General features: G+C 32.9%; 1 protein-coding gene across 1 annotated transcript in view; it reads right to left on the bottom strand.

Moving 5' to 3' along the window:
* Positions 1-662: 662 nt before the first annotated feature.
* LOC140059168 (NCK-interacting protein with SH3 domain-like) overlaps positions 663-23,702 on the bottom strand; it is a 120,509-nt gene continuing 97,469 nt past the window's right edge. The window contains exon 4 of the mRNA XM_072105020.1: positions 663-689. Coding sequence (XP_071961121.1) covers positions 669-689 — 21 coding nt within the window. The 3' untranslated portion in view covers positions 663-668. The remainder of the gene's footprint in view (positions 690-23,702) is intronic.

Below are 23,702 nucleotides of genomic sequence, written 5' to 3'. Positions count from 1 at the left end.
TATACTATTTAATATAATACAATTATATTATAATATAATGCATTTTATTTAATAGTAAATGTTCATAATATAATGCTAAAACCAAATAATATAATACAAAACGTCAATAATTTGTTACATTTTTCACATAATATATTAGAAATAGATATAATATAACGCTAAAACCAAGTAATATAATGCAAAACGTATAATTCATTACAATACAATATATAATATAATAAAAAATGATATAATAATATAATATTTCGAATACTTCAGACAGCTGAGGCTTGTCATAATTTTAGGCTATAAATTACAGTTTGTTCAGGAAAATGTTTTTTTTCTTGATCCATGGTCAAAGTGAATAAATATCATGTTTTTATTTATACATCACCAAAAATAGGCGATCGGATCATCACCGAATTTGCTGCCTTGTTTATAAAATTGAAATCTGCTATCCGAGAGTTACCCTTGCAGAATGTAAAGATATATTAAAGGGAAAATTCCGACAGTTGATGTGTCCGATGGATTCGACAAGAAGCACAGATGATTTTACGGTATTGTACAGTAGCATATAAATACACAGCACTGTGTTATCTTACCTTAACACTGACAATCCACCTAACTAAGTAATATTTTATTCTTCTTTTTTTTTGGTCTTTTATTTCATTCTGCTGTAGGCCTACACTTTAAACGGTCTCTATTATTCTCTGTATATTATAGAAAAAACAAAATTGTGGGTTTTTTCAGTTGTTATATCTTTTAAGCAGTTATTGCATTAATGTGACGGGTAAAAGGACATTCTTAAATACCAATTCCATTAAGTTTTACACATTCAGAAGCATTTTACAGAAATCCCTTTCTCGCTTCAAACGCCTTGGCTGTTATTATTATTATCATAGGCCTATTTGTATTCCAGAGCGAAAGGAGTTATAAGAATATGTTGTTGAGAAGAAATCTCTTTAAAATGCTATTTCTATTTTCCATCCCATGATTTAAGTTTTGGGAGGTCAATTGCCCTTCGTCTCACCGTTCCCATGCCTATGTTGAACGCCGGTGAATTTGCAACTCGCAAAATCGATAGAACTTTGTCTAGCTTCGGGCGAATCTTTTCGCGGGACGTGTCTCAGTGTGAACCGGCTTGGCACTTAGGCCTATCTAGTTTGCATGTGAACATGTCGGCAATAGTAAAAATCCCAAACGAGGCCGATCATTTCCTCAGGAATATCCCACTACCCCGTTTGAAAAGAAACGCATTATGATTATCGGAAACAACAACTAATTTTCTTTCCATTTTTAATAATTGTTTTTACGTTTTTTTCTTCTGCAGACGATGGCTCCTGATTTCTGAACTGAGAAGGCGATAAAGCATATTCCGTTAACAACGTTACAACCAAGATGGCCATGGATACTTTCATCCTGGCCATCGGCTTCTGGTTAGCGGAAGTGGCAGACACGCTCTGCTTTCCATAGTAATTGTTGCGGAAATACACTGTTTGTCGATAACGCTTTGTGTACAACTCGTAAAACTTAAAAACAAGGTTTCCTCTGAAATTTCCAGACGAAGACTAATAATTTAATCGTGTTTATATCAATTATTTTTGCAGTTTATTGTTTTCTAAATGTTTTTGTTATTGCATATTCAATTTTGCATTAATGACTTTACAACACTTCATTATCACAACAATCAAGCCTCATATATTTATTGTACAATGATTGTTTTTTCCAAATGCTACCGTACTTCATGTAATTCTGCACAAAACAATATTCAATACTGCAGACTTTAATTCCATCTTTCTGTTTCTATCCGGAAATCCATATATCGATCCAATTTACTACAAATAAATAACAAACTTTATTTTGAGAAATACATAACCATTGGTTATACCATAAATACAACGATATAATGATATTCCTATAAAGTGAATATAATACAAACACGTGCTTTTTCTAGCTCAGCTGTGGACTACATAAGACTTATACTACTACTGTAGGTCATTCAGCAGTTTCATGCTTCTAAATAAACCCTTTAATCCAGCCCTCACTCTAACTCTAGGCTTCTTTAAGCCTCTAAACCTCAGTCCATCTTCCGGCTAAGCTGTACTTGTATCTACTCAACAAGCTACATATTACAAAAGAACACTGCACAAGTATACATAATAAATAGGTCTAATTTGCATAAACCATATGGTTGTGCTGTGCTTGTGTTGATACCCATCACAATAGAATCACTGAAGTGTGACGGTTAGTTAAGTATATACAAACACAGGCACAACACATAATAAAGATAGGATTGACACTTACACTTTCATTGTATCTTCTTCTTGTCTGCAAATATTTAAAATGTAAAAACATCCGTATTGTTGTACAGTAGTAGCAATTGACAACATTTCAGCATGCTAATTCATTTCAAAGTCGCTCTCATTTGTAAAAGTAATCTTGAAAAGAAGCCCAGCCAAGAGCCCTAATAAAGAAGAAGCCCATGAGCTTCTTTTTAAAGTTTTACGGTTAAACGTATTGATGTACATTGTAGTTTGGTGGATTTGGTAGATAAGTTGTTGTTTTATTTCAGTGTATATAATGTTGGCTTTTTCATTAATATTAAACATTTACATTTATCGATTTACAGTACTTTTGTGGATTAGTTTTATTTAAGATTTGGTAGATAAAATGTAGTATTTATTTCAAATGATGTTGGCTTATTTCATTAATATAACCTATACATTTATCGATGTAGTTTGGTGGATTTTGTTAGTTTTATGTAAGATTTAGTAGATAAAATTTATTTTTTATTTCAAATGATGTTGGCTTATTTCATTAATATAATCTATACATTTATGGATGTAGTTTGGTGGATTGTATTAGTGTTATGTAAGATTTAGTAGATAAAATGTAGTATTTATTTCAATTGATGTTGGCTTATTTCATTAATATAACCTATACATTTATGGACGTAGTTAGGTGGATTGTATTAGTGTTATGTAAGATTTAGTAGATGAAATGTAGTATTTATTTCAATTGATGTTGGCTTATTTCATTAATATAATCTATACATTTATCGATGTTGTTTGGTGGATTGTATTAGTTTTATATAAGATTTGGTAGATAAGATTGTGTTTTATTTCAATTGATGTTGGCTTTTTCATTAATATAACCTATACATTTATCGATGTAGTTTGGTGGATTGTATTAGTTTTATGTAAGATTTAGTAGATAAAATGTAGTTTTTATTTCAATTGATGTTGGCTTATTTCATTAATATAACCTATACATTTATCGATGTTGTTTGGTGGATTGTATTAGTTTTATGTAAGATTTGGTAGATAAGATTGTGTTTTATTTCAATTGATATTGGCTTTTTCATTAATATAACCTATACATTTATCGATGTAGTTTGGTGGATTGTATTAGTTTTATGTAAGATTTGGTAGATACGATGTTGTTATATTTCAATTGATGTTGGCTTATTTCATTATACCTATACATGGATGTTGTTTGGTGAATTGTATTAGTGTTGTCACATTGTATTAGTTATAAGTAAGATTTGATAGATAAAGTATACTATATTATTATAATTAATAATGGCTTTTCATTAAAATGAAGATAAAGTTATTATTATGAATATTTCATAGGCCATATCAAACAAATACTATTTGTTTGTATCTCGATCCCGACTGATGAAATTCCTTTTTAAAGAAAAACGAATTTCAAGAGCTGACGTGGGCTAGCCGACCTCGTAAAGATTGAAGCCCACCTCCAAAAAATAACAAATGAAAAAGAAGCCACTCTGTATTTTGAAAAGGTAATCTCGAAAAGAGGCCCACCATCGATTTAAAGCCCCATGGGATTATCTGGCTTATTTTTAAGATAGTTTAGGCTTTTTTTTCTAGAGGGTCGGTTTGGCAGTGCAACGGATGTTATGCGAAAATATTTGCTGACCGCTCGTTTTCCGTTGCAATTTGCCAAGTAACATTAACAATGTGGATTACTATAATCTATATAAATTAACAATTTAAAAATCAATTAAAACCTTTTTATTTCAAATAATATTATTACAGTATGTGAAGCGCCGCTGATTATGTGCTTATCATCTATAATGTATATCGCTAAATAAGTGTTAATGTTAATACCTTAGTTGATAATACTGTATGCGTATAACGAATGTGTTAACATGAACATAAACATGAATCTGCTTCAAGATTTGTTTGGGTGACGAGATATATAGTTATTATAGTGGAAATTCAGTAATTTAGTGATAATTGACCAATGACCTCTATCGTTCGTTTAACGTTGTTGGTACCAAAATATATCGGATAATATGACCAATACTGACGAATAGACAAACAGTACGGTAGGCTACTTACTTGCCGTGTACACTGTGGTCGGTCCACTATATGAGAGAAGCCGCCTTTATTCTCATCTAATTATTTCCTTAGAAAAAAAAACTAAAACAACTTAAATACTTATTTTATTTAGCCTTTTAAAAAATATTGATGTAATTGTTGTGAATTTTATTGTTACAGTTATAGCATACAAGAGTTGTTGATTTAATGTAATAATGTAATTTCCATAGGGTTGGTGAATCTGTCCATTATAATTATACCGTCATGGGAGTAATGTGCTTTTGAGTATATACATATATTTTATATTTTATTTTTTATATAACATCACCTGTAAGTGGGAACATTGTTCCTGTTGGAAAGTTTTTGAATAAAAATAAATAAATATTGGTGTTTTACTGTCCACAACAACAACATTATAATGGACAAATTAAACGCGTACCGGTATAATGACATATTTCATCAACCCCGATCTATAACTTTGTTTGCTTTAACATGTTGTGATTAATTGGTATAACCGTATCAATGTATAGTCTGGTGAAGATTCTGTGAACAAAGTATTACTGCATGCTTGGTACATTATGCTTGGTTCCACTACAGAGACGCAATGCACAGAGCGCAACATTAGTGACCAATCACAAGTGATTTATTTTGTGATTGGTCAACTCACTTGCATCCAGCCTATGTACTTTTATTTTTTTCGGTATAAAAAACACATATACAAAAATCAGCACAAGCTGAAAGTATTGCATTTACATAAAATCAGTATTAAAAGTTAACAATGTAACCAATATTAGCCTACAAGCGATGGGTTATTTGAACTCTACTGTCGCTTGTGTGATTGGTCAACTCACTTGCTTTGCTTCTACCTATAGGCCTATCCTCCTTGCATTGCGTCTCTTGTGGGAACCACGAGCTTTACTTTGTTGTGAACATTTATTAATATTTGATTTAAATAAATCATTGCTGTGAAAATATAATCGTTAACGTTTTTTTGTTGTACTTTTAGTCCTATAATATTGTTTGGTTTGGCTATCGAGGCTCTGTGGTCAGATGTAAATAATATTATATTATATTATAATATTTCGTATTTAATTATTGGCAAATGACCAATAGGCCTACACATAATATTGATGCCCTTTTCTGGAAGACATACTAAACTGCGTGCGGTGAGATGTACGACGGTACAGACAGCCGGTTACAGAATATGGCAGAGATATTGAATAATATAGGTCAAGGGATCAACTTTCTAATTGTAACTGAATAGAATAGAATGCATCATTAGACGCAACCATTAGCGGAATGACTGATGTGAGTGATTAATGTGTTTTACGGATGGATTCAAAGACTATCCTACCAGTGGGGCTGTTCACTGGTCAAATGATTGACACTTTGTATCACCGTTTGTAACTGGAGCTGTGACGACATTGCAAGAATACTAGGACAGATTTTTTAATTGAAAAGTGCCTTGGTATTAACATGGAGATGAAAACAACTTTTTCTATCTTTCTTTCTAAAATAAATGGTCACTATAGTTTCAAACTAAGCATAGTCCACCACCGTAGTAATTAAATTAACTAAATTAAAATCATTGGTATTCTTTGGCCGTTGTTTGATTAATTACATCTTGCTTTGTTTTTTTTTTTATGATTTGGCGATACGTTCCTATTAATTAGGCCTACTAGCAGGGTTCGATGAGTTTTGAAAAGTTATGGAAATGTGGTCTAACATATAGCAATTCAGTTTTTTAAGGCCCTTCTTACATGTCCGAGCCTTTGGAAATATCTCTATCTTATCTATTAATAATGCTAATAATTTTTTTTTAATCTCCTCAAAAAACCACTGAAGGGTACGTGATCACATTTGGCACACTGATGTTTATTGAGGGGCCACACATGACAGGCTATGTCACTTTCCTGAATTTTATGGATAAACACTAAAAAAAGGCAAAAAATAACAGTAATTTGACGTCTCAGCAACCATGTTACGTCACTGTATAAACTACGCAACCTCCTATGTTGTGTACCGCCATGGCCGGATCTACAAATACCATTCCGGGCCGTTAAATAAACAGTCTTTCGTCAACCGATATCGAATGATCGCGCCGTTGAAATTTTAATGAATTATCCTTGGAGCAGAATGTATTTTGTAAATCACGGTTTGGCTCAGTGAGAAAATCGCCGTGACCATTGATATCAATGCTTAGTAGGTTCGAGTTCAATCCGCGACATGTGTACTAATTAAGTATCACCGTTTAAAGCTAAAAATCAAAACTAAACCACAATGTAATTATAAAACTAGCAAAAAAGATACGAACAAATGCACACAACAAAATAGAAAAAAAAAACACATGGAAAAAAATGTAAATGAACAAAAAAAAACCACACAAATAAAACGAATCCAAATAGCCTAGGTGCCGTGTTTCCAGAAAACAAATAAATAGCGTTGGGTGTATAGTTTTGTGTCATTGTTTCAAAAATGTAAATAAAAACACAAACAAATAAAAGGAATCCAATCCGCTAAATATCCGAGCGCATCATCTAATTTCGACTACTTTTTGTGTTGAGTCCGTAATCACTGTTATTATTCCAATACTTCACATCTTAATTCGATAACTTACCAATTCATATTTTATCATTAAAAAGTTTTAATCTCTGCCGACTGATTAACAGAAGTCTGTCCCGCTCATGCACGTTGTCATTTTCTGAGGCGCACCCTAAATCCAGTATTGCTTTCATTTTGTAGCTTACAGATATTTCAAAGTAATAATAATAATACTCCGTGAATAAAAAAATCTTAAGTAGTTCCGAATTGTATTGTTGACAATTTGTTCGTTTAAAAAAAAAAACAATTTGTCAGGGGCCAGGAAGCAAATTTTTATTTCGTACAAAAGTTGGGGCCCCTTATGTGAAAGATAGCCGAACTACTTAAGTTCCTAAATATAACTAAACCTAACCCTCTAAATAATCACTCTCTCACTATAAAGTAAAAAGAACCCCATAGGCCTACATCGACATGTAAAGTCCATAGCCTAATCCACTCGACTATACAGACGGCTCGACAGAAAACCTTTGTATTAGCGAATTGTTAGCTCATTTCTGACGTAGCTTATGGACATTATTAATGAATATCCATATTTATTTTTTGAGGGGTCCCCCAACTTATGTACAAAAAGAAATATTGTGGCCGGGAAAAGTACGCTTTTATTATACTTAATAATCATGCCATGCGAATAATTATTAAGGTAGGCAAACCGTGCGGAGCACTGGTTTCTGGTAGACCACACTTTAATTACAAAAGTAGCAAGTACGTAACAAATCTCCCTTACAAAAAAATTGCAAAATATCAAAACCAGTGAAATAAAAATAAAATATAAATAAATAAACTTAATTCGTGTTTCCGCAGCAATGTGTTTTTTTTTCATTCGATTTTTATCCACTTTTTTTTATCTCTACGTATCAAATAATTATTACACCACGAAAAAAACCCAAAATAATTTATACAGCACAATTTTTCGTAAGCGTCTTTTATTTCCCAGTCAAAAGTAAAGTAAAAGTTCCATATCCACTGTACCATTGCTTTAATTTTTAGCCTACATTATATTGAAGTGAAGGAATAGCGTATTACAAACCAATGGCCTTAAATACAGTAGTTCCGAATTTTATTCTTGATACATTTTGTTTTTATTTTAATAATTTGTCAAAGTACCTTTATCAAAGTGCGCTGTTTTTATACTTGCCCATGCAAAGCTGTTTAAAGACCGTGCGTCGCACGGGTTACTGCTAGTTATAGTTATATATAATATATTCTGTCTTTTTATTTTGTAGCAAATTGTATATCATTTCAGATGTTTCACGCTGCGTTTTTATTTGTTTCGCGCTTCATCTTGTTGGCAAAAGTAACCCTCGATTTCCGCTCAAGCTTTCTCTGTACATACCGGTAATTAATGGGATGGTATTCATTTCATTTTTTGTACATTATTAAAAAATAGTTTTTTTTAATAGTGGTTGAGAGGGCGCTAAGCTCGATGCAGTAAAGACGTGTATACTTGTAGCTCCTGAAATTTATACACAAATCATCACATTTTTGTAGCGCTCTTTTCAAAAACAACTAAATCAGTGCCGTATTTACATAATTTGTACACTGAAAGTAAAACTCTCTATTGAATATGGAAAAATCGAAAGCTAAAAAGGACAAAATAACCTATCATCTGATGTCCACCACTGGCCAAGACAGCCAAGGGTCAGATTCGGAGCGGAATAAAATATGGGTGCGACTCAACTGAACCAGAACATCAGCCGTCAAATGCGATAACTCTCTTCAAAACTTGACCTAATACTCAACAAACTGGAGTCGATGGTTAAACGAGTCAATAAGCTAGAAGGGTAAGATGACCAAAATTGAGGAAAACGTAAAAAAAAAAAAACGGAGTCATCACAAAGATAACGCAATCGCTAGAATTCAAGGACAAATCAGTGGAGGACAATACAAACAAATGTAAGTCAGTTAATGAAACTTTAGATACTATTACCTATCTAGAAAAGAAAGTAGACGATCTCGAAAATAGATCGAGGAGGAATAATATAATCATTCATAACGTACCAGAAGATTACGAGAAGGGAGGCAATTTATCGTGCAAGGAATTTGTAGAAGTTGTATTCACTTCGCACATGAAATTAGAGAATGGGGACGACATAGAAGTGGAACGAGTCCACAGAATCCCAATAAGGCGCTCGTCATCGAGGAGACAAAGACCAATTAACTGTTGAGCTACGTGGGCAGGCAAATTTGTTCTAAGCCAAGCAGCGAAAACATTGAAGGGCAATCCACTAAACAATAACAGTATTTATATAAGTGATGACGTATCCCGTAAGACTTCTAAGACAAACACTAAAAGTAAAACATTTAAAAAATGGAACGATGATCATGAACAATGCTGTACATGCCAACATACCATACTCAATGAGTTGTATGGCTAACGTCAACCAACCTATCTTTGAAACATCATTCAAGGGATATTCATTGCTTAAAAAATGTATGTTTACTTTGTTATTATTGATTATTAACTGTAAATTAATGTAATGATTTGTTATATGCTTATAAATACAGACGGACGATTACACAGTGAACGATGGCAAAAATACTATGTCCATGACATACCATTATTATTTGGATAATTTATATATAAGTTATGGTTAAAGACCCTTTCCCTGCAATTTTGGACGTTTTTTGGAAAATAATACATATATATATCACTTTAAAAACATTAAACCATGTCATTCCTTGTCTTAAATGTACGTTTTATGGTAAATTATGATAAAAAGTGAGAAACAATGCACTACCTAAGTAGCTCGCGGCGAACGACCTCTCGTTGAGGGTCTTAGGCCTAGCCTAGCTAGGCTTAGTTTTGTAGGCCTAGCTGGTAAACATCGATAACGTACGAACATCGTACGCTAGCTATATACCTAGCCTGACGTTGTATAGTTTTTTTTTCTCTTTTGTGGCGCAAACACCACTTTTATTCACATTCATATTATCTCATATTACATAAAATCGTATTATTTAACTTGTAAATGTCGTTACAGTTCATAAGTAACATTTTTACATATATGAATTCTGTATTACTCCTTTTTTCATTAATTTTCGTATATTTTGTTATACACTTGACAGGATCATCATTGTCATCTATCCCGTTTTAAAATAGTTCACACATTTTCATTTGTTTGTTTTCATTTTACAACACGGATTATACAATATATTTATATACATGATAAAAAAAAACAATAATAACTCAGTACCACCAGTAACCCGTATCACTGTAATTCTTTTTCGGTTAATCGTATCAAATTAGAAATTATATTATCATAATCTTATTTCTTAAAGCTACCCATTTTTTTATACTTGTTTCTTTATTGTTATATGTTTCACATTCAATGTTATATAACATATTGCTTTTAAATGAATTCCATAAAGATTTACCCACTGGCTTATTTAGTGCAGATAACATTTTTATTCTATAAATAGTAAATGCTGCAAAAGTGTAAATATAATCTATTAGCTTATCTCCCGTTCCTAGTATTAATTGTTTAAATGATATATTATTGTGATTTAAACTTACAAAGATACTAAGCATTTTCCTCCAATATTTCTGAATAAATCTACAACTAAAAAACAAATGATTTTCATTTTCAATTTCTCCACATTTGTCACACGTTTGTGTTTCCTTAACTTTCCACTGATACAGCCGTTTGTTGGTAGGCAGTATTCTATGTAACATCTTATAATTGAATTGTGCTAGTTTCTTATCTTTCATTTTACATACTTTCCGTAACCAAGAAGTTTTCCAATCAATGTTGTTATCATTGAAGTACTCTTCCCATTTTAGTTGTGACATTGGAATAATGAAATATTCTTTCACAAACCATGAGTATATTAGTTTGGTAGTATTAATCTCATACTTGGTCCCAACTAACTCATCATTATCATCACAATTGAAAATATCTACCTCCTTAATAATACGTTTCCATTGAATTGGTATTGCCTTAATAATGCACAAATACTCATTTAACCAGTTTGTTTTACATTGTAGTTTCACCAGTATTTCGTTTGATGTTAAAAAAGTGTTCTTATTAACAATGTCTTTAATACTGATAATGCCACTGTCAATCCAATGCTTGTAGAAAAGCGATTTTTTTTTTAGTTTAACGTAGTGGTTTCCCCACAGTTGCTCATTCATTATATCATTATAAGTTTCAGGTTTTTTTTTAGAGATTCTGTTATAATTTATGTAGGCTTTTATCATATTTTTGTAAAACAGTGGAATTTTATCAGAATTAACATCAATAATGTTATAACATGACATATTAAGTAAAACATTAATTACTTATAATACAAATTTAAAAGATTTATAACGATTCTAGTTTAGGTAACATTCGCCCATTAACAATGAAAACAAACAAATCCTGCGTAGAAAATCGCGGAACTCTAAAAAGTTTGTTTTAATATCACGCTAAAATTGTTTCCGAATTTTTAAATACATATTTGTAAATATTATGTTAAATTTCAATATCTTTACTTGTAATCCTCAAAAAATCAAAATGTTGATATTTTTTAAAAGAATTTTATGATCATTTGAAATCGGGTATATTTACTATCGATCGCGCTCCGCCGGTGCCCGAGTAGGTGTGTACGCGTCGCTTTTGCAGGCTCTATTCCCAGTAGCGAGTTTCGGTCGCGCTAACATAAGCAATGTTTTCTACATTTACATGCATTAGGGGTAAATTATGTTTAATTGTTTTTACCGCATAACAAAATTCCCAAATTTATTTCTTTTCTTGCCTAACCGTTTCTGTCACCCTAAAATCAATACTTTAACTGCATAATTTTAAGCGAAAATAACATAAAAATAGGCCTACTATAATTTGATCACTTCTGCGCAATACTTTAAAGTTGTTGTATACAATACAATTATTTTAAGAATATAAATAAAAACACACAGAAACTAATAAAATGGCAACTAATTGAAAAGTCAAACTCATTTATTTCATCAATTAAATATTTGAAAAAAATCAAATCAAGCAAGGTACTGCTGTGTAGGCCTTAAATATGATTACTGTATTTTTTAGTTTTAATTTGTATAATTTGGCCTAGGCCTAATAATATAGTACTAACAACAAGTTTATTTCTAAAGGCAAGAATAACAAACAGCTTTATTTATTTACCTTCAATATTAAATCTATGAGAAACCTCAATTATGAGAATCATTTAAATTTCTGTCACCGTACATTTCATTATAATGAAAACCTTTAATTTAAAAGACATTTAATTAATAAGAGCTGGTCAAATTTTTTTGAATGTCAACATGCTGTCCATAAATAGCCGCTTTCAAGTGATGCAAATGTTTTCTGGAGTCAGATCCTATAAAAAATATAGAAATATAAAAAGTATGTTAATTTAAATATGTATTTGAAAGATGGGCTAGAGGTATACTGCATGATAAATTAGGCTGAAAAACCTAGCATGTGGTCCTAGGCCTACTACAAGGCCTAGCTTAATGTTTTAAATCCCATAAAACGTTTGAATTTAATACAAGTACAAAATCTAATTTATATAGAGTTGTAAAGTGGGGTACATTCAGTACATTAATTAAAATAAATGAGAATGGGGCCTAATATTAATAAATAAACATGTAAAAAAATTGGCCTAAACGACTACGTGTGTATCTTATACGCATTGATTAACACGCAGTACGCGTTGGACCATCAAGGCTAGGCCCAGCTTCGCACAAACCACCGTTATACATGTGATTTGTTTACCTATTTCAATCGCCATTTAAAAAATACCTGAAAATATCAACATGCCCATTTTTTGTCAAACGAATATTTACATTACATAGTAACTTTTTATTTAGTCACTCGTTTACTCAAAAATTGAGGAATTTTTTTATGGTCTCGAAAAAATGTACAATATTATTATTGATAAAAACCGTATAAAATCTAACAAAAAGAAGGGCAAATTCAATGATTACCTGACACGATCATAACTGCTATCCTGTTCCAAAAACCAAGTCACGTGCTTCTTCAACCCTTGCTTTAATTATTCTCATGAATTATTCATAAGGAACTATAATTTAAGGCTTTCAATTGGTTAAAAGAGTTTAACCCTATTAAAATTTTAAATTCACATCATTTCCGGGTGATGTTGTCGCGCTTCGATGAATCTCAGAAATCACAAATGACCGCTAGAGGGCTCACTACTTTTTGTCTAGTCTAAATGAATGTGAGCACCATCATCATTCATAATTCTTTTTAACCAGCCACACATGAGTGCGTTAACATGAAGAGTAAAATCAGGCATTTTAATGCCTCCCATCTCAACATCACCAATTAGAGTTTTTCTTTTTATCTTTTCCCTTTTATTGTTCCAAATATAATTATATATTAGATTTGTAACTTGTGTATATACATATTTTGGAACATCAGTGATATTTGCAGCATATGTTAATTTAGATAGTGCAAGAATTTTCAGGATTATTATTCTACCAAAAATTGAGAGATTTCTAGCATTCCATTGTTTTAAAGTCTTTTCTAGCTCTATTAATTTAACATCCCAGTTTTTTCTGGTACATTCTTCTGTATTATATCCTACATATATGCCTAACATTTTGATCGGGTGTTTTACCCAATTTAATTCTAAAGGTCTATCTATTCTGTTCTTCCATTTACCAATCCAAAAAGCATTGGTTTTTTTTTTTATTTAGTGTCATTCCAGATACTTCACAAAAACGTTCAATTACACTGACTGCTGACTTAATACTTTTGTCATTACCAACATACAAAACAGTATCATCGGCTAATTGGCTTATTCTAGCTTCTATGTTATTTTCATTATTTGGAAGTTTAATACCCTTATAGTCATCTTTGTTTCTTATTCTAGATGCCATTACTTCAACCACTAAAATGAATAACAGAGCAGATAGAGGACAACCTTGTCTAATACCTCTTTCCATTTTAAAATTGTTTGAAACCCAACCATTGTTAACTGTGACACATTCAACGTTATTGTATAATACTTTTACCCAGTTACAAAAGAACATTCCAAAGTTAAACTTTTCTAGAACATTGAACATAAAATCTCTACTAATAGAGTCAAAAGCCTTCTTAAAATCTACGGTAATTATTGCCCCTTCGATATCATTACACTCTGTATAATAAAGCAGGTCTTCTATTAACCGAATGTTTTCACCAGCGAAACGGCCTTTTATATAACCTTTTTGGTCTGAACTTACTATTGATTTAATAACCATTTTAAGTCTGTTACTTAATACATGTGCAAGAATTTTGTAATCGGTGTTTAAGAGGGTAATGGGACGCCAATTATTCAAATTTTCTCTTTCTCCATCCTTGAACAAAAGGGTGATTACACCTCGTTTTTGCGAAAAGGATAATTCTTGAGAATTATAACTTTCATTTAACGCATCGCAAATTAAATGTTTAATATTATTCCAAAAGAACACATAACATTCAACACTTAGACCATCCGATCCAGGTGTTTTATTTTTTTCCATCATTGAAATGGCATTTTTACATTCATCAATAGTGACGTAACCTTCACAATTTTCTTTTTCTATTTCTGAAAGCTTGTTTATAATAGAATTACAAAGGTATTTATTAATTTTTCCAGGGTTTATAACATTTTTTGCGTATAAACCTTCGAAATGTTGTATTTGTTCCTTTAAAATATCAATTGGGCTCGTTGCTAAGCTCCCATCTTTAGTAATTAAACCTTTTATGTGTTTCTTTTTACTTTTGGATCTTTCTAACCCAAGAAAGTATTTTGTATTCCGCTCGCCTTCCTCTATCCATTTTACTCTGGACCTAATTTGCGCGCCTTTTGCTTCTACATTATAAATGTTTTCAAGCTCTATTTTTTTGTTTTCAATTTTATTTTCAATGGTTATATCACAATTTTGAGTATTCATAATTGTTTCATTTAAGTTTTTTATTTGTTTTTGTAATTTTTCTTTCTTTTTATTCTGGTTTTTATTTTTTTGTTTTCCGTATGCAATTGAAAATTCTTTTATTTTTGTTTTTACAAGCTCCCATAACAAACTTGCACTTACAGGTTCTCTATTATTTTTTAGTATTGAAACATCAATTATTTTAATTACTAATTTTGTAAATGTTTCATCTTTCAGAAAGCTATTGTTGAACATCCATAAACCAGGACCGCGTATTTTTTCATGCAAATCTATTTTAATTGATACCGCCTGGTGATCTGTGAGAATGGCTGGACGAATGTCACAGGCTAAAACATCTCCATTTGAAAAGAGATCTTCTGATATTAACCAGTAATCCAGCCTACGGAAAATGTTGTTAAATCTCTTACGCCACGTAAATTGTCGCTTATTCATGTTTTTGGATCTCCAAATATCATTTAAATTTAAATTTTTCATTAGGTTTTTAATCGTAAAAACAGATTTATCAGACCTATTTGCGCTACCTTTTTGGTCAATGTCACTATTCATGATGCAATTCAGATCTCCACCTAGAATGATAGAATTACCCTTCCCTCCATCAAAGTTATTGTAACATTTGTGTATGGTCCTAAAGAATGCACTTCTATTTTTGCTTTCATTAGGAGCATAAATATTTATAATGTCCAATTCCTTTTCATTTATCATTAAATTAAGAAATATATATCTTCCATCAATATCAGTTAACTTTTTAACAATTTTGCATTCAAGACCTTTTCGTAATAGTATCGACACTCCTCTACTATGTGAATTACCTATACTATGGATCGCTTCACCTTCCCAAACAAAGTTTGATTTATTAATAATCTCATTTGTTAGATGGGTTTCCTGAAGCAGACATATATCCGCTTTTTGATCTTTTACCCATTGGAATAGCTTATGTTGCTTATTTATATTTCTAGCTCCTCTAACGTTTAGTGTTATACAATGTAAATTCATAAGATTAGAGTAAAGAGCTTCCTAGGGAAATTACAATATTTAGAATACATATTATTAAGATTAAATTACTTGTTTTTGTTTCTCTTTCTTAAACTTCTTTTTTCAATACTCTTTGTTTTTTCTTCTGTCCTGCCTTCATTTCCGGACTGTTCCTTCAGATCTCTCGCTGCTTTCTTGTTTGTGCTAACACTTTTACTTTTTTGCATACTTTTTTCAAAGTAGTCAGTTACCTTCTTCTGTTCATGCTCCTCTCTTTCCCCAACTTCCTGCTCCTCTCTTTCTTCAGCTTTCTGGTACTTTCTTCCTGGTACTTCTTGTTCCTCTCCTTCTTCAACTTCCTCCTCCTCTCTTTCGTCCACTTCCTGCTCTTCTCTCTGCTCCTCTCTGTCATCATCTTCCTGCTCATTTTGGTTTGTGTGTTGTTCTATAGTGATCACACTTGTTTCTTTCTGCGTATTTTCATCATCTGATGATTCACTACTTCCATCAATACTAAACACTTCATCATGTGTTTCTGTATCAGATTGTACCGTAGCTCTTTTCCCGTAGTGGTTATCGTTAGCATTACTATTTTTTGGGTTTTCAAAGTTAAAAACCGATTCCCAAACTTTATTAATGTATGCACCAGGTGAACCAGATGATGATACATTATGCGCTTCAACATTACATCTGTCCCTAGTATGCCCTGGTAAATGACACTTGAAACAGATTATATCAGCTTTGCATTGAAAAGCTAAATGCCCAGTCTTTGTACATTTGTTGCATTTCACTTCCTGACCGTCATGAAAAGCCCGTGCTCTAAAACCATTTATTATTATCTGTCTGACGTTGTATAGTTGCAGCATTAATTGTCTTTCTATTTTTGCCAGACTCCGTTGATACAAATTGGGGAAAACCCGGTATTTTCGCTGAAAAGTTAGGAGTCTTCCATTTGTTTTGGCTTCACGATCGATCGAAAAGTGGGCGAATTACAGGTGAAAAACAAAAATATCAATCCGCGCGCAATGCATTTTGGGATTTATAGCGGGCCGCTATAATTATTAGAATCGATTTATTTTTCACATTTTTAACCGTTTAAAGACGAAAAAAGTTATCGCAATAGGACCATATAGTATTATTTTTACATTAAATATAGTTTGTGATCATAAATTAGATCTAAAAAACGTAAGGAATGGGGCTTTAATTCCGACATAAGCGAGCACAATGGAAAAACTTCGATATAAATCTCCGCCTTGGATACCTATCTTATCTATCTTAGATGTACCGCGAAACGTAGATTTGATAACATTAGTTTTCAGTACTACGCTATTGTTCCATTTTTTTTTTACGACAACATTTAGCGTTACCTATCGAAATTTGTGGATCACAGGATTATTTTCACACACTCGCGCTGTTGTTCAACTGGCTTCCGGGTCCGTCACTTCAGGCAAAATGGCCGTTGGTGGCGACATTCAATAATTAATGCAAATTGTTTAGTGGTGCAACGTATTGTGAACTAGGCCTAGCAATTAATTTGTTTTAGATATTCAGCTGATTAATTATATTGATTAAAAGCATTTACTTTAGTGGAACTACAATTTGTTTTAGTAATTTAACTATTATTGAAGGCCTTTACTTTAATTCATTCTTGGATTGTGACACTTTTGAGTACAAATCTATGTCACCCTGTCACACACTGGAGAAGGCCAGAAACGTTGGCCATGTTTTCGAGGACCATTCGGGTACACCCACTACTAGAGGGTGTGCGAGCGAAACCACTAGTATTGCTAATTATCAATCAACCAAAGCCCCTTTCTCACAGAGTTGTGTGCCAGGAATATTGCGGGAATATACCATTACCATGCCGGTATGGTTTTCTGTGAGAACGGGTCGTCTTGGCATCATGCCGGCACCATGCCGGCATCGAGATGACCTGCTTTAGACCTAGTAATATTCTAGGGATATTCCCCGCAATGCCAGACGGGCATTCTGTGAGAACGTATCGCCGTTATATTCCGGGGTTCCCCGTCGAGGCTTTGACACATTGCGCGGTCAAGTGTATCACTTTGGCGCCTATTCAATTCAATTAACAATAATAATGTCGAACTGGAGGGATAATGAGATAAGAGAGCTGCTTAAAATAAGGGGACGAGAAGCATAATCTATAGGCCGCTAGGCTAGGCCATTTAGCTCTCTGTTTGTTGGTGCCTGACCTTTCGTCGCCTTGTAAATTGTAGGCCTACAGCCTTCTAAGGTGTTTTACAGATTGCCGATGACGACAAATTAATTGCTATACCTGTATAATATATGCACAATATACTGTACATAGCATGTATTGCATAAATATGCTATAAAGGAAGATAATAATCTGTAACTTGACATTCGCCGCCATATCATCGCTAGGCCTAGACAAAAATAATAACATTAAAGGACGCCCTCAATAATTATTTTGTCAGAGACTTTTTATTGGCCGAATATGCCCGACTCCTTTCTCACAGAAAGCCGGTATATACCGGTTATATTTCCGGCACGATAGTCCGATGAGAATGGTTATATGCCGGTAACGATACCGGCACGACGCCAGCACTGTACCGGTATATTGCAGGCACATCTGTGAGAAAGGGGCTCAATAGGAACCAATAAAATAGCGTTCATGAATAACAATAATCTTGTCTACATAATGCCGGTACTCAACGTCGTGCAAGGCAGGCAGATAGGCATTGCCGAATACACCGTGGTTATTTTGGTTAATAACTATCAAAATCAAATATCTTTCCTTCATCCAGTAAATGTTATTAATGATGCATCTAATTTCAAATTCCACACCAAAACAGGTTATTATTGACCTTCTTAATTATAATTACATGACGCTCACTTGTGAAGTACCGGAAATATGTAGGCTATGCATAGTATGTTCAATTTTTCTCTTATTATGGAACAATGCTTACTCATGATGAGCTGTTGTTTAGCGGTAATAGGACGAGCCATGTAGGCCTGGCTACCTATTTTTCAAGAGCCATACCATGTTTTTGTACTTTATTAGATATGTTTATCACTACCTTAATGTATGAATTGTTTATATATATATATATCACTTGCACTGATGAATGGTTAGTGTTGCCCGAAAGCTCTACTAACTTTTCTGGCTGGCAAATGTAGAAATATGTAGTTTGGATTTACGGTGCCTAAGGAATTCGTTTAAGCGTCGGACGCGCGCGCGCATTAAAAATGTTAAAATGTGCAAAATTAATTTTTAATCAACTTTCTACGCGTTTCTTGTCATTTTGGACATGTCAAAAATTCCTATACGCGCCCAAATTTTTACGCGCGCGGTGCGCACATAGCGTTAAATACATACTTTTTTTGCGTGATTTATGTTTTTGCAGCCTTTTTTAATAATTTTCCCAACTTTTAAACAATTTCGACTTCAAATTACGTCATACGAGCACGTCGAATTGGATAATTTGCGCACGTTTTTGATGAAAAAGTTTAAAAATTCGTCAACATTTTGCCTTTTTAGTCGCGTCCACGCGACTCTATGGTTCACTATGCCGGTGGGTCTGTCTGTCGGTCTGTCTGTCTGTCCGGTATCACTATGCATTGTAGCACGCGACTTAATGGCTGTTGGTGGCCTTGTTTAGTCTTAGTCGTGGTTTACGATAAGGATGCCCTCTATCACCATACTTGTTTATTCTATGTGCGGAAATCCTAGGCAATGCAGTCCGTCAAACAGAAAAAATAGAAAGTATATCCTATAATAACGTAAACATTAAATTATGTCAATTTGCTGACGACACGGTATTCTATATAAACGATTCCAATTAAATAAAGCCCATCATGGACACTTTGAACTTATTTGCTTTATCCTCAGGGCTTAAGATAAATTATGAAAAAAGTAATATAATGAGATTGGGCTCATTAAGGAATTCGGATTTTAAAATTCTCACCAAACAAAACTATAGACTAACGAACCCATACGATACCTTGGTATAATGTTTCAAGTAATTTAGATAATATATTTGATTTAAATTTTTGTCCAAAATCTAAAGATATGATAAAATACTAAACATGAGGATCACATTTTCACACTAAAAAGTATTGCTGCCTGCAGATTTGCAGAAGGGAAAAACACCTATATGACGTTCCTGGACTTCCGAAAGGCATTCGACAGTGTATGGCGAGAAGGACTACTAAAAGCCATATGGAAACATTTCTACTGATTCATTTGTAATTGATCAGGGAGTTAAACAGGGATGTATTCTATCTCCTGTACTCTTTAACATTTTTATTAATGAATTTAAGAAGTTGTTATAACTCAAATAATGTTGGTGTTAAGATCCAAGATAAATGGATGGGTAGTCTTTTCTGGGCTGATGATGTCGTGCTAACTGCCAATAATGAGCATGACCTTAAAAACATGCTTAAATTACCAGGTGAATTTTCAAATTATTGGAAACTTAATTTTAACTATGAAAAATCAAAAGTCTTGGTTTTTGGAAAAAAGATAAATAAATATAAACAATGGGATCTTGACAAACATCACATCACAGAAACAGACACCTACCAATATCTAGGAGTACTAATATCAAAAAAATGTATGTGAACATTCGCATATTGACAATGTTGTTAAAAAGGGTAATAGATTAGTTTCATAAGTTAAATCTATAATTGATAATCTTGATGACTTTGACAGAGTTTATTACGGAAATATCATAAGGAAAACAATAGTTTTACCTTCTATTAATTATGGTTGCTCTGTTTGGACTGGAGTATCCAATTCAGATATTGAGAGACTGGAACGGCTTCAAATGCAGATGACACAATATATTCTAAAAGCACCAGCGTATACACCGAAAATGGCCTTATATGGAGATTTAGGATGGATACCCTTAACCGTATCTCATAACATATTACAACTAAAATTATTTGAACGTTTAGTCGGGTTAAATTAGAAACGATGGCCCAACCTATTGTACAAGACTACGCTTAATTACAACACAAAAGAATTACGATATAAATTCGTTAGTTGTGTACGCACCACTTTCTGTAGATTTGAATGCATGCATATTTTTAACAATGTTATTAACAATCGCACTTTGGAAAATTGGTTTAATTTACTGAAACAAAATATTTTAGATAATGTAAATAATTAATGGTCAGAGGACCTCCCATCTAAATCGTCGCTATCTTTTTATGCAAAGTCAAAATCAAAGCCGGATCTTGAAAAGTTTTTACTTGATAAAACAAATTTTAATGGTGCCCGTCTTAAATGTCAAGCCCGTTCCAATACTCTCCCTTTAAATTTTAAATTAAGTAAATGGACCGTGGATAATGATGTTCTCTGTTCATTATGTAACTCTGGAAATATAGAGGACATATCTCACTTTTTATTTAGTTGTGATGCATTACAATGTGTAAGAGAAGAACAGCTAAATATAGGCCTACTTAAACAAGACTTAATTTTTCATAACGAGTTAGATGTTTGGGAAACATTCTGCACCAGTAGCAATGACGACAAAATGTTATATCTTCTGGGGACGGATACACTTCCCCTCAGTAATAATGTTCTATTGAGTCTTGACAAATTTTGTAAAGTATACATAACAATATCATGGAAAATACGAAACAATCTTATACAACTCGCAGATAGCATGTAATGTTTTTGTTTTGTTGCGGTATAGAGATCTATTTAGTTTGAATTTGTTGTATTACTATTTTTAAATTTTGGTACAATATTATTTTTTTCCCAGTTACTGTACTACTTAACAATTGTTTGCATTTCTTTTCTTTTTAACTCATTGTATAATGCATAAGTGACGTACGACTACGATAGCGATCGAGTCGGTCGGTTGACTAGTTTTATTTTGTATCTGTTTGCTTTTTATTATGTTGTATCTGTTGAATGTCTATCTGTATATAGAACGCAGCGTGTATGAATGTGTTCCACCGTTGTAAAGGTGTAGTTTCAATAAAATTATTATTATTGTGGAGCCAAAGATCCATAACTTTATTTGGAAAAAATACTATAATAAAAACACTGGTTCTGCCAATTTTAACTTTTCACTTTTCAAACTTACTGGACCCACCAAATCACTTTCTTCAATAATATACAAGGTAAGATGTTTAAGTTTTTTATGGAACGGAAACCTGATAAGATAAAAAGGAAAATCATGAGCAACGAACAAGAAAAGGGAGTTTTGAAATGTTTTTTTGCCGTTTTTAGATACAGTGCGAGTCAAGGTCAATGGTCAATAGTGCAGAAAAATAGCATTTAGTAAAAATTTTCTATTACAACAAATATAAATATATTTATTCCGAGTATTTTGATATCATTATCTTGTCAATAGACCAAAGGGTTATGGAGATATGATCAGAGACTACTGAATAAAAATCTTTGTAAGCTATTCTCTATGTCAAAGGTCAATAACTTTGCTTCCGGACATTTTTTAACAAAATATTGCATTACATTAAATATAAATATGTAAGGCCTGAGCAATTTTGAGACCATTTTTATTTTTATGACGAGCCGTTTTTAAGATACAGTACGAGGCAAGTTCAAGGGTCAATAGTACAGCAAATAGCATTTCTGGTTGCATTTAGTAAAAATGTTCCATTACAACGAAAATAAATATATATATTCCGAGTATTTTGATACCAATATCTTGCCAATAGACCAAAGGGTTATGGAGATATGGCCATTTGGTCGCCATTTTGAACTTGGGGCTGTTACCATGGTTACAGGATCGTGAAAATTGTTTACCTAGCATTTTTGGTATCCTAGCACTATAATAACGTAAAATCAAGTGAAATCTCACTTTGGGCATTAAAATCCTACGGAACCCGTATTTTCATACATGAGGAACCTGACTATCATCTTTTGTGACATAATTCGGCTACCATACCGGACTGATTGGACATAACTTTCCACCAATGACCGTTGCTTTTGTCAAGCAAGGTAAACCGTTGCCCTTTCTGAAAGTTTATAGACTTCCCATCTTTACTTTGATAGTCATACAAAGCTCTAAACATTTGTTGTTGTTTATTTACAAAAATCATTCCGCGAACTGAAAGACCTTTAGAAGTATCATGGGCGTCGCCATCACCGTTTTTATGGGAGGCCCTCTATTGTCGACAAGAAAGCACAAACTTTTAAAAAATAAACCCTGTTGTTGGCGCGCGGCAATATTGAATAAACATTTAAAACGTTTATTTCATTTATTTAAAACATATTTATACAGAATAACATGATTCAGAAAATAAAATGTAAACAATCGGGTTTACCTAATGGTCCTTAATCTTCCCTGCAATTGTTGACGCTTTGATATTAAAAACATGAAACCAGGTCAGCGAGATGCGCTAAACTACAGTTAATAATATGTACAAAGACATTTACATTGAAATATCAAAATAGCAAAAATAGGATAAGATAATTAGGATATAATTATTTTTTTGTATTTTTTGTTTACATAAAAGATACATTGTTGCGTTGTGAATGCGCACTTTATTTTTGTTTTAATCATCTGTTTGGTTGACCGATCAATTGTGTTACGCTGCGGGGAAAACACAGCCTTAAACCTCGGTTCCCACTAGGACGCAGCGCAAGGAGGTAGACGCAACGCAAGCGAGTTGACCAATCACACGCGGCTGTTGGAATAATCTATCGCTTGAGATTGGTCAAATCGCGTTGCGTTACGTCCTTACGTTGTCCAAGTTCGAACCAAGCTTTACGCTATCTTTTAAACTTGGTTCTCACTAGACACACGACGAAAGGGATTTGACCAATCACAAGCGATGGATTATTCGAACTGTCGCTTGTCACTGGTCAACTCGCTTGCGTTGCGTCTACGTTCTTACGTTGCGTCCAATTGGGAACCAAACTTTATATAATAAGAGGAGAGAAGAACAATGAGGTTGTTATCATGATTTATTTA

The sequence above is a fragment of the Antedon mediterranea genome, chromosome 9, assembly GCF_964355755.1.
Source record: "Antedon mediterranea chromosome 9, ecAntMedi1.1, whole genome shotgun sequence".
NCBI classification, from domain to species: Eukaryota; Metazoa; Echinodermata; class Crinoidea; order Comatulida; family Antedonidae; genus Antedon; species Antedon mediterranea.
This window is presented reverse-complemented; position numbering and strand designations above follow the sequence as displayed.